Source organism: Pezoporus occidentalis, unplaced genomic scaffold (genome assembly GCF_034315485.1).
Source record: "Pezoporus occidentalis ecotype Australia unplaced genomic scaffold, CSIRO_AGI_Poc_V1 ctg258, whole genome shotgun sequence".
Taxonomy (NCBI): domain Eukaryota; kingdom Metazoa; phylum Chordata; class Aves; order Psittaciformes; family Psittacidae; genus Pezoporus; species Pezoporus occidentalis.
In genome coordinates this window covers 177,584-199,808 of record NW_026914480.1, presented here as the reverse complement: position 1 = coordinate 199,808, position 22,225 = coordinate 177,584, and the positions used below count along the sequence as shown (strand labels likewise).

At 44.0% G+C, this 22,225-nt stretch overlaps 1 protein-coding gene across 10 annotated transcripts in view; it reads left to right on the top strand.

Annotated features, from left to right (window-relative positions):
• Positions 1-22,225, top strand: part of ZC3H18 (zinc finger CCCH-type containing 18) — a 47,175-nt gene that overhangs the window by 1,005 nt on the left and 23,945 nt on the right. For 4 of the 10 annotated variants that reach the window (XM_062623685.1, XM_062623688.1, XM_062623687.1 and 1 more), the window contains exons 2-9: positions 7,555-8,156; positions 11,089-11,173; positions 13,734-13,882; positions 14,225-14,317; positions 14,880-15,037; positions 16,583-16,615; positions 18,193-18,319; positions 19,436-19,728. In XM_062623685.1, the coding sequence (XP_062479669.1) occupies positions 7,569-8,156; positions 11,089-11,173; positions 13,734-13,882; positions 14,225-14,317; positions 14,880-15,037; positions 16,583-16,615; positions 18,193-18,319; positions 19,436-19,728 (1,526 nt within the window). In that variant the 5' untranslated portion in view covers positions 7,555-7,568. Of the gene's footprint in view, positions 1-7,554; positions 8,157-11,088; positions 11,174-13,733; positions 13,883-14,224; positions 14,318-14,879; positions 15,038-16,582; positions 16,616-18,192; positions 18,320-19,435; positions 19,729-22,225 lie in introns of those variants that run through there. The other 6 variants (XM_062623690.1, XM_062623689.1, XM_062623693.1 and 3 more) reach the window with 3 other exon arrangements.

The following is a 22,225-nucleotide window of genomic DNA, read 5'->3' as shown; positions in this document are numbered from 1 at the left end:
TGCTGTGCTCTTGTTCTAGGGTCTTTTCATTTTTATGTGATGCCTCTTTCCTGCATCATGAGGAATTTTATTTCCTTTTCTTCCTGTTGTTGCTACTCTTCCATGTTTTTTTCCACATTGAAGCTGCTGCCCTTCATTTCTGTTTTGCTTCTGTTTTCCAGGTCTTTGTTCCCTAGGTGTTTTTGTGCTGTGTTTCTCACTTGTCCTGTCAGCACTATTTCCCATTCATTCTCCTCAGTTCACTTACATCCTTCACACATCCTTGTGGCTGGATTTAGACTGTGCTCCAGAACTTTTCTGTTCTGCATTAACCCCTGGTTTTCACATACCTAAATAACAGAAGTGTTCTGATTTTGCATCAAGCTGTTTGGCTGTTAAAAAGTGGTGTTTATCCTTTCTCTGACAAAGATTTCTGCCTGAAGGAAAGATGTTATTTGCTTCTTTCCTTTGTGTCTGATCCCAGGAACTTGGAGTTCTCTACTGGAAGGCTAAAGAAGTTGTGTCTGCTCTTGGTTCTTGCCATCTGAGTGGTGATCTGTAGGATGTCAAGACTGAAGCTGATGGCTCTGTAAACCTCCAGTTTTCTGTAGGTTATTCTTTGTCTTCCTGCTACTGGAGGTTCTGGAACCGTCTCAGCTGTTGGTTCCTGTACTGTTTCCAAGGTGTATTCCTTGTTCGCTTGGAAAAAGCTTTTTGTGGCACCATATAAAGGCCTAACCTTGGAGGGAGGAATGTAATGAATGGAAATAATGCTCACCAGGAGTTTTTTTTCCTTGATGAATGTTGCAAATCATGTCTTTAACTCACAGCTTTATCCAAGAGGTGATGCAGTGGGTTAGAGTAAGCTGCCATCCTTTCCATGCTGCTTCCAGTTTGTGTGCTCCCAAGACACTACCTGCAGCTGCAAGTCAGTTGTTAGTTGTACACAAAGCTTAACTCTGTTGGCTTAAGTGAAGATGCGGCTCAGATCTTTCTTGAGTTCTAGTTGGAAACAGCACAAAGTCATAAGAAACAGCATTTGAGCCTCCTGCCAGCAATATTCAGTGTTGAGAGCCATGGATCCAGAATGCAGTCAGTGACACACTGAGCTGCCTCGGAGTAGTGTCCAAGGTACATGTGTGACCACGGACTAAATTTTGTTTGGCATTTCTTCCTTCTGGTTTTGTACCTTTTGATTTAAGAGAATAGAAATTGGGCTTGATCTTGAAAACAGACCTGCTGCTAAGAATTCCAGTGTTCTGACTCATGTGCCTCTTGCCCGAGGCAAATCACCTAACAGAAGTGTAATGTTAAAAATACTGTTTAAAATGCATTCAGGGATTACGTGGCAGTATTGAAGTTGAGTTTTAAAAAGCGTCTTAAGTAGAAAAGGGCTCTTCTTTTATTGCCTTTAGTGCTGTGTCAGGGCTTCTTAATCTCAATGCTGTATTTTAAATTTAAGAATCTTGTATATCATTAAGCTTTGGGAAAATATATTGTAGGATGGCCAAAGCAGATGAATTTAAGTTTTTGTAACACATCCTCAATGTACAGTGCCATTTTACCTGTGTGAGGGAGGAAATCTCTGTCATTTTAAAGTTTTCCAGTAAGACTATGGGACTCGGTGAGAGCAAGATGGGCCCCTTCATTGTTGCATCCAGGTCCTTGCAGGTGAGGATGGCTGTGTGAATGCCTAGCTTAGAAAGAGCATTTCTATTCCAGGGTATGCAGTGAAACACTGACAAAGTTAAGGAATAGTTAATTCATTTTTCCCTACTTTGAGAAATACCAGAGCTCAGTCTGTGAAACTTCAGCACTGCCTCCTGTTGCATATATACTGTGTAACTAAAAGCTTCCTTTTTCTGCCAGACCTGACTCTTTGGAGCTGCTGTGCAGGGACAGGGAGAGAAGCGAGGGACTGCAAGGAGAAAAGGCAGGTTTGCTGCAGATAATTGCTGCTGAATGTCCCCTGGGACACCATGTTGTTCTAGCCCTTTTTATCCTGCTCTTAGCTGATGCTATGCATGTCTCTTCAGAGTGCTTCCCATCATTTCTGGATACCCAGTGACCAAAGGGTCAGACTTAGATTTGCAAAAGCTGCCTGGTGTTCTCAGCTATAGCTGGATGCAGCGGGGTTCTGCTTGGGCTGTGGAGCATGATGCAAAGGCACTGCTACTGAAAATGAGATGACAAAGCCCCAAGTCTTGTTTTCAAGGGATTTCTTTACTTCATATTTTTGGTAGACTATTCTGTAATACTGCCTGCTCACAGTACTGGCAGGAGCACTGCAAGCTGACAGGGGCTGGCTGAGGACATGAAGATCCAGAAGGAACAACTGGAGGGAAAGTCCTGCTTAACCTGATTGATACCTGTGGTGACAGCAAGTGCCGTGTGGCTCACACCCAGGGGGGTGGCATGTGCTTACTGCAAGTGAGATGGCTGGAAAGTTGAGCTGCCAAATCCTCATTTTCTTCACTGAAAACACGTGAGCTGCTTTATAAGGGGCTTTCCACTCAATGAGGCATGCACAAGTGATTCTAGAGACAAAGACACATTTTGGGCTGAAAGTGCACCCTACTATTGTATTGGCTCCAAAGCCTCTCTATAGAAAGGCTGTATCAGCTTGCTTAGCCTAGCAAAAGGAGGGTTTTGTAAGTGTCATCTAAAATGCTTGATACCTGTTCTGAACTAGCCTGCTTCTTCAGATATGCAGAAAATGAACATTTGATACACTGAGGAATTGAAGTCAGTTTTGGAATAGTGTGGCTTTGCCTGAACTATCTGTAATTTAAAGGTAGCTCTGAAGATGAAACACTAAGTGAGAAGTATTACTGTATACCTGGTTCTTGCCTCATTATCCTAAGTTACAAGTCAAGGAATCTTATCTGTAGGTTAGTTTTTTTTTCCTTTATAACTTGTTTTGAAGACAGTAATAAACTTGCTTGGTTTTAAGGAGCAAAAATTCCACCCTTATGATGAGGGATGAAACCTGTGGATTTCTGCTCTACTGTTTCTGCTCTATTGTGTTGCTCGTTTGAAATACTTCTATCTAGTAATTTTTCTTATCTTTTTCCTGGTATTTGTATGTTTAGGTGAATGACATTGGAAAGCAAAAAAATGCAAACACACACTAGGAAAACTTCGTAGGAGTCCAGAGATTTAGTATAAACTGATTTGCAGATTATTCTGAGACAGTGCTTGGGGCACGCGCTTTAAATGGAGTGAAATTTGCTACCATGCAAAGAATAAATTCACTGGAGCTAGAAAGGAAGCTTGAGTGAGTAGAGCAAGTACTCCAGTGCTTCACAAAATCCATGCTGTGATACTCTTGCCTTTCCTAATGTTCAACTCTTTTTTTTTTTTTTTTTTTTTCTTTTTACAAACCAGTGACTACAAGTAACACTGACTAGCTCAGTGATGAGGCATTCTCCCATCTCAGATCCTGCTTCTGTGATGCTGCTGTCGCCTGTAAGCTGCTTGTTTGAATGCTGTGCCTTGTTTCTTTGCTCTCCTCTTGGGCTCAGAGCCTTGGGACTGCGCAAGGCTAAGGAATGGCTGGAGGACACTGTCTTTACCTCCCCTGTTGCAGGAGGAGCTGCTGTGGCAGTGAGTTAGTGAGAGTCTACCCTAACATTTGGATGGCTGCTAGGGCAGTATCTTGCCATCATGCAGCAGAAATGCTGTCTAGTCCTGTTGCACCATTAGCCTGACAGTTTTCTTTAAATTTCCAGCTCCATATTTTTTTTTCCTGCTTATTTTACCTTTGCATATCATGAGGTTTGCTTTGGGGTATTTCCATGCAGTTGCATATGTAAGATTGAAGAAAAAATATGGTTCTTTGAATTTTGGGGTACCTTTTTCTTGACTATTGATTAATAGCCCTTGGAGACTGGCTGAACAGTGGGTTTACCAAAGTAACTACCAAATATTACCAAATAATATTTTATTTACCAAAATAATTCAGCATAAAAGGTGGTGGAGGAGCTCTCTGACGAGGACTTTTTGAAGTGCTTTCTGTGCACTGCATCACTGCTGGCACAGACAGAGGCACTGAGGAGGGCATAGCACCTGTTGCTGAAGGGAAACTTGCTGTTACTTGAATCTGGGGAAATCCACACCAAAACCAGCCTGCATATGATCCCTCTTCAACTGAGCTGTCATTTATTGTGTTTCTTATAATTTCTGTCAATGGAAATTAATAGGAAGTGATTGTAACTGATGGATGCCCTGGGGTTTTATAATAGTTTTAATAGCTGCCAGTGGAGGTGAATGTTTTATACTTATCACCTTAGCTGGTGGTGAGAATCCACTCGCACTTTTTTCCCCCCATCCCTCTAAAGGTCTTAGTGCCGAATGCAGAAAGGCATTTGGTTCACTTCAGTGCTTTTTCTTTGGTGCTGCTTGTTTGCAAGAAATCAGAAAACAAATTTCCTGAGTACATCTGCCCTTGACAACTTGTACATTTCTCCTGGCCTCTTAAGTCTGACCTTTCAGATGTAATATGCTAAGTTGTTCTGTGTGCACATAAAGTGTAACTTCTTAGGCAATTAAAATCGCTGCCATAAACTTGATCTTAAAGCCAGTAATAATTTGTGCAAGCATTTATGAACTCAGCATCAACTTTTATATACCCAGAAAGAATATAATTTGTTTTGGATTGCATCCTGTTTAACCGCCCAGAGCCGTTATCACCAGAGGCAATTGCTGTCTTGTAATTTGGATTTTAACTTTTCAGCAAAATCAAAACTTCGGTTATGAGTAAGAGCCAACTTCAGATGTGTGGAGAAACTGGAGCAGCTGGTAGGAAACTCAGAATATGATTCTTCTGCTCAAATGCTGTCGTGGTTTAAGCCCAGCTGGTAATGCAGAACCTTGCTCACTCCCCTTGTCTTCCTCCCTCTGCTCCCAGAGGGATGGGGAGGAAAATCGAGAGAAGATAACTCCCATGGGTTGAGATAAGAACAGTCCAGTAACTAAGGTACAACACAAACTACTACTGCTGCCACCAATAATAATAATAATGATAAGGGAAATAACAATGGGAGAGAATACAACTGCTCACCACCCCCTGACCAATACCCAGGCCGACCCAAGCAGCAATCTAGCCCTTCTGGGTAACTGCCCCCACTTTATGTACTGGGCATGATGTGCTGTGGGATGAAATACTTCTTTGGCTAGTTTGGGTCAGGTGTCTTATCTCTGCGTCCTCCTGGCTTCCCCTCCTCCCTGGCAGAGCATGAGACTCAGAAAGTCCTTGGTCAGAGTAAACATTACTGAGCAGTAACTAAAAACACTGGCGTTATCAGTACTGTTCCCAGGCTGAAAGTCAAAACCACAGCACTGCACCAGCTACTAAGAAGAAGAAAAATGACTGCTACTGATGAACCCAGGACAAATGTTTAGATCATTCTTTATGGGTTATCAAATATCTGTGCGGGGCTTTGAAGACATAAAACAGAGCATGGTTGATAAGTACTTACATAAAGACTTCTTCTGGGTGTGCTTTTCATTGTGATTTTTCTCTGCCGACCTCCTATAGTATAATGAGCAGCATTTTCTTGAGTGTGACTTTCATCTTGAGAGTTTGCTGCAAATACCAACTCAGCATGTCTTCACTAGGGTGAGTACAAGAGATGTTATCTCAGTGATGACAGTGCATCTGGCAGCATACAGGACGTAAATACAACAGCCCTGGTCCTTGCAAGTTCATGAAGAAGCAAATGAGTAGCATGGGTAACAACATTGTGCCTTCCTGATTTCCAGGCACAGGCTCTTGACGCACGGAAGAGATGCTGCATGTTCCCCATGCTTAACCTCCTGCTGTATTTCAGCACAGAGCTCCCCAATTTTGTTACACCAAAATGTATTGGGGCTTGTATGATGTGAAGTCTTGGATTTGTTTTTGTGGTGTTCACTGTTGTTTGCTGTGGCTTAGCCCACCTCCTGTCTGTTCTTGCTCTTTAATGGTAAATAACCTTTACTGTGCAGAGCTAGTTGGAGGGGCATGGCAGGTAGAAGTGATAGTGTGGGTCAGGAAAAGGTTAAGTAGCACAGAGCTGCCTGGTGTTATAACTCTATTTCACGAAGTGTTGCTTGGTGTGCCTAAAGGAGCTACCAGGGTCTTGTAGCCTTTCTGCATCAAGAGTTGACAATAGCAGGTAAAAATCTGGTAGTTTAGGCCATGTTTTTTTGTTGCACCAGCAGTAAATGTGCTTGCAAGGAGCTTATAGCTAGGAGCAGCTGGAGTAAAACATGAAACATATTGAGATGAAGAAGTCCTATTGATTTGTAACCCTGTGGCTTTTTGTTTCCTAAATATGCTTCTGTAAGCCTTGGTTTGTCTTTAGCTTTTAATTTCTGTCTGATGGCTGCCCAAGCTTGTTCCTGTGCAGACCTTTGGGTTTGGAGGAGGAGGTAGCATACAGTGAAACGGTGAATTTAGTTCCCTGGAAAAGTGCCACCTTGAGAGGAGCCAGTGCCTCTGTTGAACCATTCTACTGATACAAGCAGAGAGCTGCAAGTGGCTGCTTTTGTCTCTCTAAGCACTGGCTGGCTCGGTGCTGGCAAACCTGCTAGGACACCTCTCTCTGCCTGGGCTCTTCTGAGGTAGCCAAGCACTGTGGTTATTGCTGAGGGGAGTGAGGAAGGAGTTGCCATCATTTATAAGGCTGAGTACATGCTGCAGCAAGAGACCACAGATGAAGGGTCAGAGTTCTTAATCACCAAGAGCATTTGTCTAAATGTAAACCAGTAATCTTCCTAGTAACAGACAGCTCAACCAGTTCCTTGGGTCAGGCAGTTCTAGAATTCATGGGATTTTTTTGTTTTCCGGAGTAAAACAAGCATATATGTGGCTTGGGTTCTTTTTCTGGCTTTGCATCTTGTCTCTTCCTGTTGCATTTACTGTGCTTGTTCTAAGCAGACATCTAATTTTTAACTCGCTTGTATTGAGCACATGTTCATACTGAGCTTCTAGCAGAATTGCATGGTGCAGAGTTATGAAGTTGATCATCTGTAAAGGAATTTTGAATCTTTAGTCTGTAAAGCAGCTGGAGATTAGGTAGCAATACATGCACTGTCTGAATTAAACCCAATTGAAAATCCAGGTGGTTTTGTGATTGGATACTGCCTTTGCTTTCTTATCTGTTCTGTATGCAATGTAAAAGATCCTGTAGAGATACAGGCTATTTTTTCAGCATCACTGCAAGTTGTGCTCCTGTATGTCTTGAGTCTGTAGGGCCATGTGCTTATACTTGAAAAATACATCTTGGAGTTTCAAACTGACTTGGTGAATGCTAGAGCTTGTAGGTAAAATTCCAACCTCAAGCTCCGTTGTTGTATGTGAAGGGTGGCAGACTCTTGTCTAGTCTGGAACAATATCGAAATCAGTTTCTTATGCAGCTTAAACTCTGTGTTTCCTTCTTGAAGGTCCTGTGATAAACCATGTTAATGAATTCAAGCAATGTTTTCTTCTTTAGGAGGTGCAATACGATAGTACAAATTCTGCAAGATGAACCTTCCTTGATGTCTTCTATCTTGCTCCCCATAACTAGTGTTGTTTTCTACCCTCTGCAGACTATTGGGTACTGATGGATGTTTCCAACAGCCCTGAGCGAAACCCCTGCTCTCCTGATGAAGAAGACCAGCAGCTTTCTGATGAGGAAGTCCTGAAGGAATGTTGTTCAGACCGTGAACTTGATGGAGAGGGTGGGCAAGGCAGCATTATGGGAGAGGAGGAGGATGCAGTCAGGGGATTGGGCCATGGTGAAGAGGAGAACCGCTCAGATGAAGAGGACCGTTTAAGTGAGCCTAAGTCTCACCAGTCTGACAACAATGAGCAGAGTGGGGAGCTGAAGAGCCCTGCACCTCGCAAGGGTGAGGAAGAAGACAGGACAAATGATCTTGGTGATGAAGCATCCTCTGTCACCCGTGAACTTGATGAGCATGAGTTGGACTATGATGAGGAAGTTCCTGAGGAACCAAGTGCTGCTGCTGCAGAGGAGGATGGTGAGAAAGCTGCTGGTGAGGATGATGAGGAAGAAGAGAAAGGAGATGATGCTCATGAAGATGAGAAAAAATCCAGTAGCAAAAGTGATGATGAAAAGGATGGCCAGGATCCCCTCAAGGAGAAGAAGAAAGAAGAAGATGATGGAGAAATTGATGATGGAGAAATTGATGTAAGTAGGAGCTGGTCCAAGTGGGCAGAGCCCTACAGGGAAAGACCTGTCCTCGTGTTTCTGAACTGTTTGGCTCTTAGACTGCCATGCCTCCCTTCTTTGACATGAATTAGCTGTGTTAGCTGTGTCCCCAGTGTGCAAGTAACACACTTTCTCTCTGGAGGTAAGACCATACTGCATACCAAATCCTAAACTTGGTGGGTGGAATGTCTGGTGCCGTGTACTGTAGAAAAGCTTTGTGCCAAATACTGTCAGAGGCATCACAAATAAGCTTTGTTCCCATTGAACATGGAAGGGCTCCAGTGCTTTAAGAAACTATTTTGCCTCATCTTTTGGAGGACTTTTGAATGATGCTGACAGCAGATTACTTAGCTATGGATTAGGTGTTCATAAGCTGTCTCCTTGCTTGAGGTTGAGAGGCTGGTGCTGGAGAGTGGAAGCCTGTGGCCCTGAGATGGTTGGGCTTTAGCAGCATCTGGATGCATGGAAGAGGAGCAGAAGGTGCTGGGCTCTCTAGAAGGTGCCTAACCGGGTGGCCCCTGCATGTGATTTAGAGGGTATTTTTAGTTATATGCAGTCCCAGTGGCTGCTGTTTCACAGCTGAGGACAAACAGCTATTTAATAAAATCAAAACTGGGGTTTAATTGCCTTGGTGACCAGGGCAAATAGCACTCCTTATTCATGTTTGTCTTTATGTGTTTAATACAGCTTAATACCAGTTTCCCTCTTGCAGGCAGAAGAAAACAGGGCAGAGTGATTCTAGCAGTAGAATAGAAACCTTCCTGTGGGTTGCTGGTCTGGTGGACACCTTGCTTGAATCTGAATAGTGGGAGTGCAAAGCACTTCAGAGAGAAGTCTGTGGCTTGGAGCAGGCTCTGTTCTCAGCTGTCTGTACCAGAAGGTATCCTGCACAGCTAAGCTAGGTTGTGAGAGCATCCTGGTGACCAGACAAGAAGCAATGTGCTGTGGATGGAGTCACTGGTGGGGGGGATTCGTACTGGGAGGTGGTGTTGTCTTCCAGTCTCCATAGCTGTGTAGCTGCCCTGGCCATGTGCTCAGGAAGCTCTCATCACAGAAGAGACCTTCCTTCCTTTTCACTGAAGAGTTGTATATTGTGTGGTTTTTAGCTTTGACAAGTTCTGTTGCTTAAAAAAACGTGATGTAATTTTTCTTCATCATGGCCATTCTGGCAGGTGATTTTGTTTAAAAACATATTTTCCAAAAGTTTTATGTGCTTCTGGTTCACTTAGGAAGAGGTCTACCATCCTGTGCAAGAGTCCAGGCAGGGGGAGAAAAAATTCCTGGAGCCGTGACTTCACGCCTGCTTCGTGATTAAAATATGAATGCTTTCCTTTAAAGTCTAAGGCATTCTTAAGAGTGCTCTCCTTACAAAGCACAAGATGAATCTGTACTCTGGTTTTCATATATTATCTCATAACAGGGCTCCCAGCTGCCTGATTCCAAGGAGACCTCACAGAAATAAATACTTACCCTTTTGTTCAAGTACAGCATTTGCAAAGACTTCACACAGCTCCTTTGAAAGAAGCAGAGTTGAGCTGGTTATGCCATTCACATGTCACTGAATGCCATCCCCAGCTTCGGGGGGAGCTATGAAACCTCTGCATTTTATTCTGCTTTCAGACTTCTGTCTTGGAGGGAGGGGAATATCAATGCAAATTTTAATTTGAATATATCTGTGTAATATTTTAAATCCCTCCTTGTTCAGGAGAGCTTTCCTTGTATTGCCCTCAGAGGAATGCAGCAGCAGAAGCTGTTAACCCATCTCTCTAGAGATCCTCTGTTTACTTACAGCCAAGTGATGTTCTTTTCTTCCTTTCCAGCTGCTAAATTGATCAAAGCACATAACTTTTCTAATCTTTTCCATGTAGACAACTGCCGTTTCTGCCACAGAGTTGCTGTGATTGCCACGCAAAGGGAAGGCCTCCACCAGATGTTCCCTCTTTAGATGTGTTTCAGATGCTGAAAACTTGTGTGGTGGTGAACGGAGGCAAAGTGAGGGAAAGCCAGGGTGCCTTTTAGATTAAATAGCTCATTTCCTTGCCACATATCTCTGACAATTCTGGTCATGTATTTGCCTTCTGCATTGCCTCCCTTTGACTTTTCAGCTGCGCCTGATGAAGCCAGGGAAGGGGTTTTCCCCCCCTTGAGAATAGAGGCAAAGGCAGGTACTTTCAAGGTTTCAACAACTTTCTTCTGGAGGTGTTCTGTGGCTGTTATTTCACACTCTCATCCCCTGTGGTTCTTAATCTTGAAAACAACTTGCAGACTTTCTTCCTGGGGCTGCTGTGTCTGGGGATGATGTAGAGCTGATTCAGAGCTCCTGCCTGGAGCTGAGGAGTAGAAGAGAAGGTGTCAAGTTGTTGCCAGAGAGGGCTGGAAGAAATATATGACTTTATTCCTAAGAAGCTTATGTGCAAAGTTGTCACTCAGCACTGTGGGAAAGCATGTGGGAGTTAGTTATTGTAATAGCAGTTGTCCTTCAGAATTGGACAGATGCTGCTGGGTTATTACATTAATGCAGGAATACTGCTGTGCATTTTAAAACAATAGATAGAAGGAATTGGTTTGAGCTTAACTAAGGGTGACATGAGTGCTGAGCAGGGAACAGTCCAGTATATAGCAGGTGAAATGATGCAGCTTGAAACCTTGGTCTGTGGTGTGGCATCAGGATGTGCTTAACACCTTGAAGGGTTTGGCATCACCTTTGAAGCACTGAAGTTGATGCATCTTGCTATTTGTAGAAGCACATTGCGAAGATGCTGTGGGGTATTTGTTAGAACTTTATATTGTTTTTCTCTTCTGTTTCGCTCCAGGGTGTGTTTTCAGTGACTGATATTTGACCATATTGTGAAATGTCAAGTCGCTGCAGAAAATGCACCACATGAAATGTCAGCTTGTCTGTCTGTTCCAGGATGATGACTTGGAGGAAGGAGAAGTTAAAGACCCCAATGACAGAAAAGTGAGGCCACGTCCCACTTGCCGATTCTTCATGAAAGGTAATGACAGACTGTAATGGTGGAAAAAAACAAAGGTGCTATAATTTTTCTTGTTTGATTTAAACCATTAAGCTGCTGTCTGCATGATAAAGTCTGCCCCAGGTGTCCTCAGTATCACCTTTCTGTTCCTTGGCAACCAGATGCTGAATTTACGTAGAGCCAATATGCAAAGATGGATTTGCCCCAAGTGTGGTGAGTCTGATAGAAGCAAGTAAGGGAAGACTTGGAATCAAAGAATGGTTTGGGTTGGAAGGGACCTTAAAGCTCATCCAGCTCCAACCCCTGCCACGGGCCCAGACCCCTTCCACTGGAGCAACTTGCTCCAAGCCCCTGTGTCCAACCTGGCCTTGAACACTGCCAGGGATGGGGCAGCCACAGCTTCTCTGGGCACCCTGTGCCAGCGCCTCAGCACCCTCACAGGAAAGAGCTTCTGCCTAAGAGCTCATCTCAGTCTCCCCTCTGGCAGGTTAAAGTCATTCCCCTTGGCCTGTCCCTACAGGCCCTTATCCAGGTTTCCTGTAGCCTATGGGAGCTGCTCCAAGGTCTCCCCTTAAGGAGCCTTCTCTTCTCCAGACTGAACAAGCCCAGCTGTCAGGGTGCCTCATCTTTATGGCTTCATCTGGTCTTGCTCTCGCAGCTCCATGTCTTTCTTACTCTGCAAGTGTTCTTAAAACAGCATGGGATATAACTGCCTTTGTTGCTGTAACTTTTGTCTGTAATTCTTAACAGGACATTCCCCAAAGTTTGGGCAAATCTGCAACAGCTATCTTAGGCTATCCTGGAATTTTGCTTTAATTTAAAGAGTTGGGTTTTATAAAAGTTTACTTATTTAAACATTACAGGATAATAATATAATCTTACACTTCCTCCAGCTGCATCTCACTTCATGTTTGCTCATTTATTTGGTTTTATTTACAATCAGCCTCGAAACAGTTTATGAAAATCTGGATCAAAAGAAGGGTGGGGAGCAAGGTGGAGTCTCTTACTCCTTACATCAGTGGTGTAATGCAGAGCAGGGAGCTGCTCAGGGGGTTTCCAGAGACATGACCATCACATATCACGTACTCTGCTTCCTGGATGTCTTCCGGTATCGGATTTTCTCTGTGTGCTGTGACACAAAGGTGTTGGTGGTGATGGTGGTGGAACAGGGAAGTCCCTCGGCCACAGAGCTGTTTGTTCCTGAATCCTTAGCATGACACACGCCTCTGTGCAGCATGGAAATATTTGCCTGAGTCAAAGTTCAGGCTGCAGGATCTCCTGCCGTAGTTGTTCTTTGATTTGGTGTCACTTCAGGTAACGTTGACACTCGCTCCTGCTTGCCCCATAAAGGCTTTACTGCCACCAGGAAGATGAGGTGCTGCTCTTCAAGACATTCACATTTTAACCCTTGCTGTGTTGGAGGAGCACTCACATGGCTGCGTCTATCCAGTGGTGTGAGTGACCAGCTTGCAAAGCCTTCCAGAAAAGTAACTTGCTGTATAGCCACCTTGACATGAGCAGGGCTCGTTACTTGTCAGGGTGGTCATTCCTCTTGACACCCTCAGTAGGAATGTAAGTGTTGGTGTAGGTGTCTGACAGCCCCTACCCACGGTGCTTAGGCACTGAGAAGGGATGAGCCATTGACCAAAGGGATTTGTGCTCTTGTTATGTTTGACAGTACAAAGCATAGTGTTACTTCTGACACCAGCTTGTGGTTAGTATGGGACTGATGAGGAGCATTTCCAGGTACCGAAGTGCAGTGTGACTTTCTGCTAGCCAGCACTGGGGATTCTTCCTTGGGCTGAAGCAGTGTTAACGGCTCCTTTACCCCTCAATTAATGTGCTAATGACTGAGCTAGCACACAACTAGCAATGACTTTGTGATGCAGTTGTCTGTTGGGAGATCTGCAAAATGTCTCTTGCCTGATGTTGAGTGGATTGCTGGAAGAGAAGAAAAAAAAGGGTTTTGTTTCTGAGGCAAGCTAAATTAAAGTTGGGAATTAGCTTTGTATCCTGGTATAGACCCCCGAGTGTTACCATTTCTTTGGGAGTGGTACCTGAAGCTAATGAGCAGCCTCGGGTTTGTCTGCTGCACTCAACAGTGATGTCTCCTTTCCTACTTAGTGCTGGCAAGCCTGTGGATTCAGCTGGAAGGAGAAGCTTTGATATAGTTCCTGCCTCACCAGAGAGCTGTTCATTTTGAATGCACTGCAATGCTTTCTTGTCTGTCAGGTTTTATGTATTCGTTGTTTTTTGTAAAAGGTAAAGCTCCTAACTTGGAGTGTTTGTCATTAATAAGACTTGAAGAGCTCGTAGGCTTATTATGGTATTTGCCTAATGGTCTGTTTGCATCCATCCCTCCCTTCTCACCATAATGAGGTTCTTGCACATTCATCCATCTTTGACTGGATCTGTTTATCCTCTCTGGGAAGGTGTTGGGTGGTGAAGATCTTTCCATGTGAATGAAAACAGGTAAATCCCAACAAAATTGGAAAGAAGAAAAGTCACATGTCTCAAACAGCATTATTCCTTGCTGGGTTTTAAGTGCCTGTGGGGATCTAACAGAACTACGTTTCCACAGGGCACTGTACCTGGGGCATGAACTGTCGATTTATTCACCCTGGTGTGAACGACAAAGGAAACTACTCCTTAATCTCCAAGCCTGAGCCCTTCTCCCCAAATGGAGCTCCTCCCATCGGCCCTCACCCACTGATGCCAGCCAATCCTTGGGTACGGACATCTGTTTTATGGATTTATGGCTTCTGCACATAGCTTTTGTCTCCTGTTCTGGAAGTGAAGATGATTTGGGTTGGTTTTTATTTTGTGAGCTAATAACTTGGGAACATTAGTCACTATCCAATTCATCAGTTGGATGTATGATATTTTAAAAGGTTGTCTTGTAGTTGCTAGTAGAGCAGAATAATTTTCCATGTGTGTCCCAGCTTATGCCCTGCTGATACATCTCCAGAGCGTCTGGAGGTACTCTGGGGTAACTGGGTAGCAAAGCAGGAGTTTGCTGCTCAAAACTAATGTCAGGTGTGTGTCTTCTTCCTCTTCTTGCCTTTCCAACAGGGAGGACCAGTTGTTGATGAAATCTTACCTCCGCCCCCTCCAGACCCTCCAACAGAAAGTGCCTGGGAGAGAGGACTCCGGCATGCTAAAGAGGTAAATGCCATCCTCAGGAAGCATGCTGATGTCTCCTAAATCCAGTTGCCTGTTTCGCAAGAAGCTTTTTTTGGAGCATGTAGTTTCTTGTTCTTTCTAAGGAACTTTCCTTTTGCCTTTAAACCTGTTAACTGTGTCTTGTTGTATATCACAGTTGTACAGACAGGAAATGCTGACAACTAGGTTTGGTGTTTTCATATGACCATGAGCTAGGGGGAGTTTGTGGCCTTGAAGTCAAAACCTCTACAAAGCAAACCTTTCTAAGCTGGGCTAATTTCCTTTACTTCGGTACCTGTCTCTGTAGCATGTATCCATGTGTCTGATCGTTGCAGAAAATGGGGTTAGCATGTGTGAAACTTTCTTCTTCTGTTCTGAGCTGATGGAACAGTGAATTACATTTTGTACCTGAAGGAGAGTCCAGTGTCTTGCACATTGAGACCTGGGCAGAAGAAGGTTGTTTTAGCCAAAGGGCAGGTTTCTCCCAAGTGAAGGATTTTTAAGACTACAGTTTCTCTGGGTCTCAGAAATGCTCTCTTTACAATGGTTTTTTATATTATGGCAGGTATTAAAAAAGGCAACTATGAGAAAAGAGCAGGAGCCTGACTTTGAGGAGAAGAGGTTCACTGTGACTATTGGAGAAGACGAGCGTGAATTTGACAAAGAAAACGAGTTCTTCCGTGACTGGAATTACCGCATCACCAGAGATGTCAGAGATCCAGCGTAAGTCTTGGTTTTGCTACATGGAATAGACTGGGGGAAATGTAGTACAAGATGGCAGTCTTCAGTTAACTTCTACAGACTGGAGGAATGCTTACCTCAAAGTGAAAACAACTTCCATTAAGCAGCATATGCACCAGTTAAATGTGAGCTGCCTCCACTCACTCCAGTTCACACTGCCTTCATTTACAGTCATTTTTAAACCTTTCTGCCTTCAGTGTTGTTGGCACACTGGTCCCTCAGGGGCATTGTCTAGTTGTGCATTGCCTGTGTCACACCAGTGCATTCTTCCAATTGCTTTTCCTCTTGTTTTTCTTATTCCAGCCCATGAAATTCTTAAAACTGAAGCTGCAGAATTGGAGTAGGGTCCATGAGCTTTTGGGCAGCAGCGTTACTGTCTCAACTATCTGGGTGTTTATTTGCAAGGGCATTGGCACAGCAACTGGTCTTGAACATTTTGGCCAGTCCCAGATAAACTGTTGAGTAAGACAGTGGTCAGAGATTAAACCCTTTAGCTGCCAGGGCATAGCCTGGGCCAAAACAAACACCCTAAACTTAAGTGCTTAGATGATTGGGTTTTTTTTTTAAGGAGGTGAAATGTAAAATGGAGACCTCATACACACTCCTGTTATGTCTTGAGAGCAGGTAGGAGAAGGTGCAAGGGTGAATTAGTCAGCTCTGGCAAGCTTGGTTAGTGGTTCTCAAGCCAAGAAATCAAATGGAAAAAGATTTTTTGAGAGGACTATATTCTGCAGGATTACAGGTGAATCTGTTTCTCTTGCTCGTACATCCTCTGTTCTTCCTACACATACAGACTATGGAAACACTCCCACTCACAAAGTGTTGCAAGGCTTGATTCTGTCTTAGAGTGAATGAGTTGCAAAAAAAAACCTCCGGGAAGGAATAAGGAGTAGGTTAAGCTTTTGTCCCTTGATTTGCTGTGGAGTGCAGTTCTTTTCCCCATTTTAAATTCTGCAGCCTGAAATAAAACAGTTGCCTTGTATTAATTTTTTCCTGGGTAGAAATATGTCTGTTGTATTTAACAGAACAAGGTCTTCTGTTCCTCTGAGAAGGCTCTCAGTTGCACCTGGGACATATCATGAGTGCTCTGTGGGTTGACTGTACAGTATCTTTATTTTATGACTGTATATGGAAACTATCATCAGCGTTCTGGTTGTTTTGTGCTACTGTCTCGCTGATGCAGGAATTGTGTTAGGTACAGAACTTTCTGTTTTTCATACAGTCAAGGAAAATAAATGTTTTGCATGTTGCCAATGTTAAATAACTTAAATGGAATTCCTGTAAATTCAAGCATCTTTATTGTGGCATTGAAATATCTTCATTGCGTGTAAAGGCTAAAGTTATGATGATGCTGCTGCTTAAACTCCAAAAATGGTGATTTTTCTCACATGCACCTTATTGCACAGACTGACACCTTGCAGCAAACTAACTACTGGCATGTTAATAAATGCTTTGAGGACTGTCTTGTGACCTATGGAGATGTCTAAATAGTTCATGAATCCCTTTTTCTTTTTTGAAAAACTATAGGGAGGTGGACATCAAAGAAAACATTAACTATGGGTAAGCAGGTCTTTGATTCCAGTACTGTTGCAACTGTAAGAAAACGTTCCCTTTCCTTTTTCCATTGTACTTCTTAAAACTTCCTAGGCCACAGACTGCTGTCTCATCTGATGTGGTGGGCAGTTTAACTGAGTGGATGTATTTGATTTTTTGGGTGATACCAATTATTTGCCTAAGCATTTAAGCACCGCATTATCTAAATGCGCAGCAGTTAAACAAGTTAAATGATTGTTTACATGAATAAGAAGTCTGCAAAAGTTACAGGAAGGGAATGGGGAGATTTGGAGTTGAGTCTGTGTTAAACAGTTTTCTTTTTGATGTAGCTTGAGATTTTTTGTATCTCTTCGGACACCTGATGTCACTGAATCTAGACTGTTGTCTGGTTGGCATCAGGAGTTTCTTGCTGGATTAAATATCAGTGTTCAGGATTAGCTGGTATCTTTCCCCTGGCTTGTTTCAGACAAAAGTGGAAATCTTAAACCATTTAAAAGCACTGGAACAAAAATGCAAGTAGCAGCTTGACTTGCAGGGCAGCACTTACATCATAGACAGTTTTAGATTATTTAATGGCTTTTAAAGTGCGAAAGTGGGCCCTTTATTCCTCTTACGTACAAGTCAGAGTCTCATTATGGATAATGTGGAATTTGGGAACATTTGTTTTATATCTTAGCCTGCCACTGACTCCTCTGTGGCCCTGGAAGTTTCTTGTTTCCTGTACCCACCTCCCTGTCTTTACAATGGATGTGATATTTCTACTGCAGGTGGCTGGCAGGGATTGGATGTTGTTGAGTATGAACTAAAACCATATAATAATGTTAATAGAATTCATACAATGGAGGAAACATTGCAGATTTAAGGAGGGTGGGGTTTAAATCCCTTTTTGACCCGAAAGTTACTACAGTTTTGCAGGTGGGCAGCATGTGCCATGTGCTTGCCCGTTCATTTGTGTGCTTGGGGGGCCAGGGCCCATTTTCCCCAGGAGAATATGACCTGCAGATGCAGTTATCTTCATTACATGCAGTAATTCCAGGTATCAAGGCAGAGCATTGCTGGCCTGCCCCAAAGTTTAACTTCCCCAGTGGAATGCTCAGCCACAGCTCATGTCCTGTGCTGGTGGCAGCGGGATGCACCCATCATTTCTGGTGGCAGGGTGGGTAGGAGATCACCATCCGTTCCACTTCAGATGTGAGAATGCTGGAGATTAGTTCTGTGTGCATGAACAGAAAACACAGCTCGAAATCAATGAGGCAAAACATGTTCTGTTACATTTGCATACATTTGAAGTAGCTATAAAAAGCATTTTTACCACGTTGATTTGAAAGGCTGAATTTGGTGTTTAGCATTTTTCTTTTGTGTTTATCAAGAAAAGTTTATGCTTTTCTTTGATAAGCTTCACTTTAAAAAGCCTGTCTGTTTGCAGTATGTAGAAAATAAACCACTGTGTATGATCATGCTCAGTTGAACGTGTTTTTTCTTGTCACTGCACAGTGACTAAAACCTGAGCTAGAATACGTAGCGTTTCTGTGTGGGGACAAGGTGATGCTTCCCTTTCTAACCTTCCCTGTTTTTCATTGTAGGCTTGATCCCTATACAGATCCCTATTATGACTATGAAATAGAACGGTTCTGGCGTGGTGGGCAGTATGAGAATTTCAGGGTTCAGTATACAGACCCAGATCCATACCGTAACTACAGAGTAAGTAAGGTAATATGCCTTTCCGTGCTTCTCCTTTCAGCTTTCTTCTAGGTACTTCTGGTGCTCGTCGTGTTTCCAGTGCAGGGTTGAAACAGGCCTTGTGATGGACGTTCAAGATGCTTAATCTTACAGATAGTTAAATGTTGGCTTAATTACTGCACAGAACACACTCGCTCTGAGTGCCAGGGGTGGGAGGAGGTTCTGTTGCTGTGTGATGAAGGCATGTTTAAGTCGGGAAGATGTTTCCTCTTGCTGGCAGCATCTCTGTGTACCAGCCTCATACAGCCACATCTGCAGCCATTCTTGGACATGTCAGGGGAGTGAGGGAGTTTCCAGGAAATAACCTTACTGTGGTTTGCTTGTTAGTTATTGGGACAGAAAGGACTGGATCTGGATAGGTGTGCTTAGTGTGCAGACAGAGGTTCCAACATGACTGTCCACTGCTGGTGGAGTTCTGTGTTAGCTGATCAAGTCAGGTGAGGAAAGCCCCCAGCCAGCTGCTGAAATCCCAGATCAGTTGGTGGTGTAGTGCTGTAAGTTACTGAGCTCCATGAAAATAAGGCCATGAACCCTTTCCCTCCGCTTCCTTTTGCACTTATGGGTCATGTTGTGCCTCTAGAGTAGTGGCAAAAAAACAGTAAGGCCTGCTCAGTGGGGAGCATTTCAGTGGTAGAAGTAGAAAGTGGCTTTCATTTCGCTGGGAGACCTTGCTGTTCTGCAGAAGCAGCACGTAAACAGGAGCCTGTCCTCGCTATTGTTGCACATGCTGCACCATCAATTATTTTCATGGTGCTTGTTTGTACAGTTAATCAGCTAAACACGATTAGCAGTGAGAGTAAATACTTGTAAACATCAATACATTTATTTAATAAGCGTAATAAGCCAAATTAATCTTTGACAGTTGCCTTTGAAAATTACAGCTGTGATGAGTATGATGTATGCTTTGCTCCTTTCCACTTTCTGCCTGCTCAGCAGACAGTGTTGGCCAGCAAGCTCCGCATTTATCTGTCTCAACGCTTTGCTCTGACAAGGGAGGGTGTCTGTAGTTCCTTGTGGTCCAGGACCTTGGTACCCACTTTGTTAGGGGATGTTACCACACAGCGATTTCTCTGTTCTTTTTTGAAGGAAAGAGAGCGAGAACGCGAACGGGAAAGGGAGAACAGGCAACGAGAAAGGGAACGCGAGAGGGAGCGGGAACGGGAACGGGAGCGGCGCCAGAGGGAGCGAGAACGGGAAAGGGAACGGGAGCGCGACAAGGAGCGCCAGCGGCGGAAAGAGGAGTGGGAACGCGAGCGCGAACGGGTGAAGAGAGATGAAAAAGACAGGCAGCACAGGGACCGGGACAGAGACCGGGACCGGGACAGGGAACGGGAAAAGGAGAAAGAAAAAGCCAAGCCCCGGTCCCCGCTGCTACCAAGGTAAGTGTTGGCTGGAATTCAGACTTGTCATTTTATCTGCATTGTTTTATCTGTGGATCGTGAACCAGGGTGATGGTGATCAGAGTGGGGGAGATCGCTGTTGCCCGCAACTCTTCAGTAAAGCGGTGGTTGCGAGAGGAAGGCAGGGCTTTAAATGAGCCTTGTTGGCCACTAAGTGGAGCTAAAACACCAGGAAGAACCGAGTGTGCATGACCTGTCTGAAAGGAGAGCATCTGTCTTCTGGCCTGTAGGTATGGAAATGTTCAGCTTGTCCCTGTTCCCTCGAGGCTAGAGCATGTCTTGGGAGGCTGGCTGAGTCCCAATGCTGGGGGTGTCCTTCAGATGGTGGCGACTTTGACAAATCTTCTTTGATAAGAGGCAGGGCTGGTTTGGGAGTTTGTGGATAGCAAGTGTATCTGGAGATCTTTTAAGTTAAACTCAACAAAGAGGCTAGAAAATGGAGAAGGATTGTATGCCTTGAAATGAGTCTGTGCTAGCTGCTATGGTGGATCGTGATGTGGAGCCAGGTTTCTGCCTCGGACTGCCAGTTTTCTCTGAAAATCCTAGTTCTGACCTGTGTGTAAGAGAAAAGTGAACCAGGTAGCCTAAAAGTCTAGGAATTTCAAAAGTGATTCCTGTTCTGTTTGTCTGACAATTATTTAAGTACCGTGAATTCGGCATATTTGTAAAGCACTGTATAATTATCACTGCAGAATATAGAGCTTGTCTTATGAGAAACTCTGGTGTCACATGTGTTGTGGACACACAAACATGTGCATCTGTGTGTTGGAGCAAATTGGGGTGTGGGGAAGCTGTTTCCCAGGTCATATTTGACCTTCTCCTTCTGCCTGATGCCTGTGGTGTTTCTTGAGCACTAGAGGAAGGTGTGAAACATCATGAGCATGGTGTGTTTTAACAAACAACAGTGCTAAGGCAGCCCTGAATGGGTTGCTGCATGGAATTGTGTGGTTTCGGGTGGGAGCAGGGTTTTGTCTTGTATCTGATCCTAAATTTTTATTTGCATTACCAGAAGGAAATGTGATTTTTGACGGTGACCTTTTTTTTTTCCAAGAGGAAGTCACAGTTTCAGAACAGTTTGAAGGTGTCTTGTGAGCACTTTGGTGCCATAGCAGAGTGGTTACAGGAGTGTATTCAATTACACGCTACATTTAATTATAATCTTCACTTACAACCATAATTTATGCACCTTAATTACCACATTTGCTGTCGGTTCTGCTCTTGTTCAGTTAGTGCTGGAAGAGATCTTGCTGTCCAGAGCTATGTGATGATGATGATGAAAGTGACATCAGATGATGGACAGCTCAGGTTGTTAGTCATTAACAGTCACTGTGACTGCAGTCACTGCACAGTTCAGTGTGTTAGCTGCTTCTTCCTTTGACACTCATGGGGCAGGGATTTGTGGGAGCTTTTGCTGTTAGTGCTGCCCAGGGTTTGCTGGGCAGGAGCGGTGGTCGCGTTCCCCAATCTTGAATCCGTCTCACCCATGTAACCATGTGTGTGAGCTGAGAGATGCGATTTGTGGTGTTTGTGATACATGCTTTGTGAATACAGGTTCCCTACTTCTCTCCCATGGCCCCTCTCTAGCATAAGCACTATTTAAAGGAGCTTTAAAAGCTGGTGACAAGAAGCGTCATTTTTATGTTGAATAAGGAGCTAGTATTGAGCAAAAAGCTTTGAAATCTCCCCGGAAAATCTTAGGTGAGCACCTACACACAGTATCTCCTCCTAGGGAAGAATGGAATTAATGGCAGTACTTATCCCATTAAACTGAAAGCCCTGCTTGTTAAAGGCAGCTCTCCAAGTACCCTTAATGGTTCTTCAGTTCTTGCTGTTGAAACCCATATCAATGCGAACACTCTTACTGAAGCATTTACAGGTGTATGGGTGTTTGCAGAGAAAACAAAGCTGCAGAAGTAAGTTTTGAAAAAGCTTTTCAACAAAGTGAATACATGAGTCCATTTCTTTTCCCTTGGAGAAGACATCTCTCATCCAGCAGCTTGTTTCCCTACACAGTATTCCCCAGAAGCCTCCATCACACCTGCAGTGTGACTTGGCTCTGGACGGTGCCGTTTTGTCCCACATAACCTTTTTGACAGGCTCCAAACTTCTTTGTGGGAGTCGGAGCTGTCTCACCTTTCCTCTGAATACCTTCATGCCATGCTGCAGAGGGTCAGGTTTGGGACTTTGGGATTAAACAGCTCCCGAGTTTTTTTGATGTGTAAAGTGCTTGTGATTGCTTCACACTTCCTGGACAGCAGGATGCGTGATAGTGGCGTTGCACTCACCTATGGGTGTATTTATAGACTCCGGGCTTTCCCTAATTGCTAGATCCTAGCTTTTGGCAAGTCCGGCCTTTCCAGGCATCATAGTGCAATGGATGGGGGCTGGTTCTGCCCAGCTGCAGGCAGCTGCCCGTTAACATTCCTGCACCAAAGGCAGCACCGAGCCCACGCCGCCCTGCTCTTCACTTAGTAAT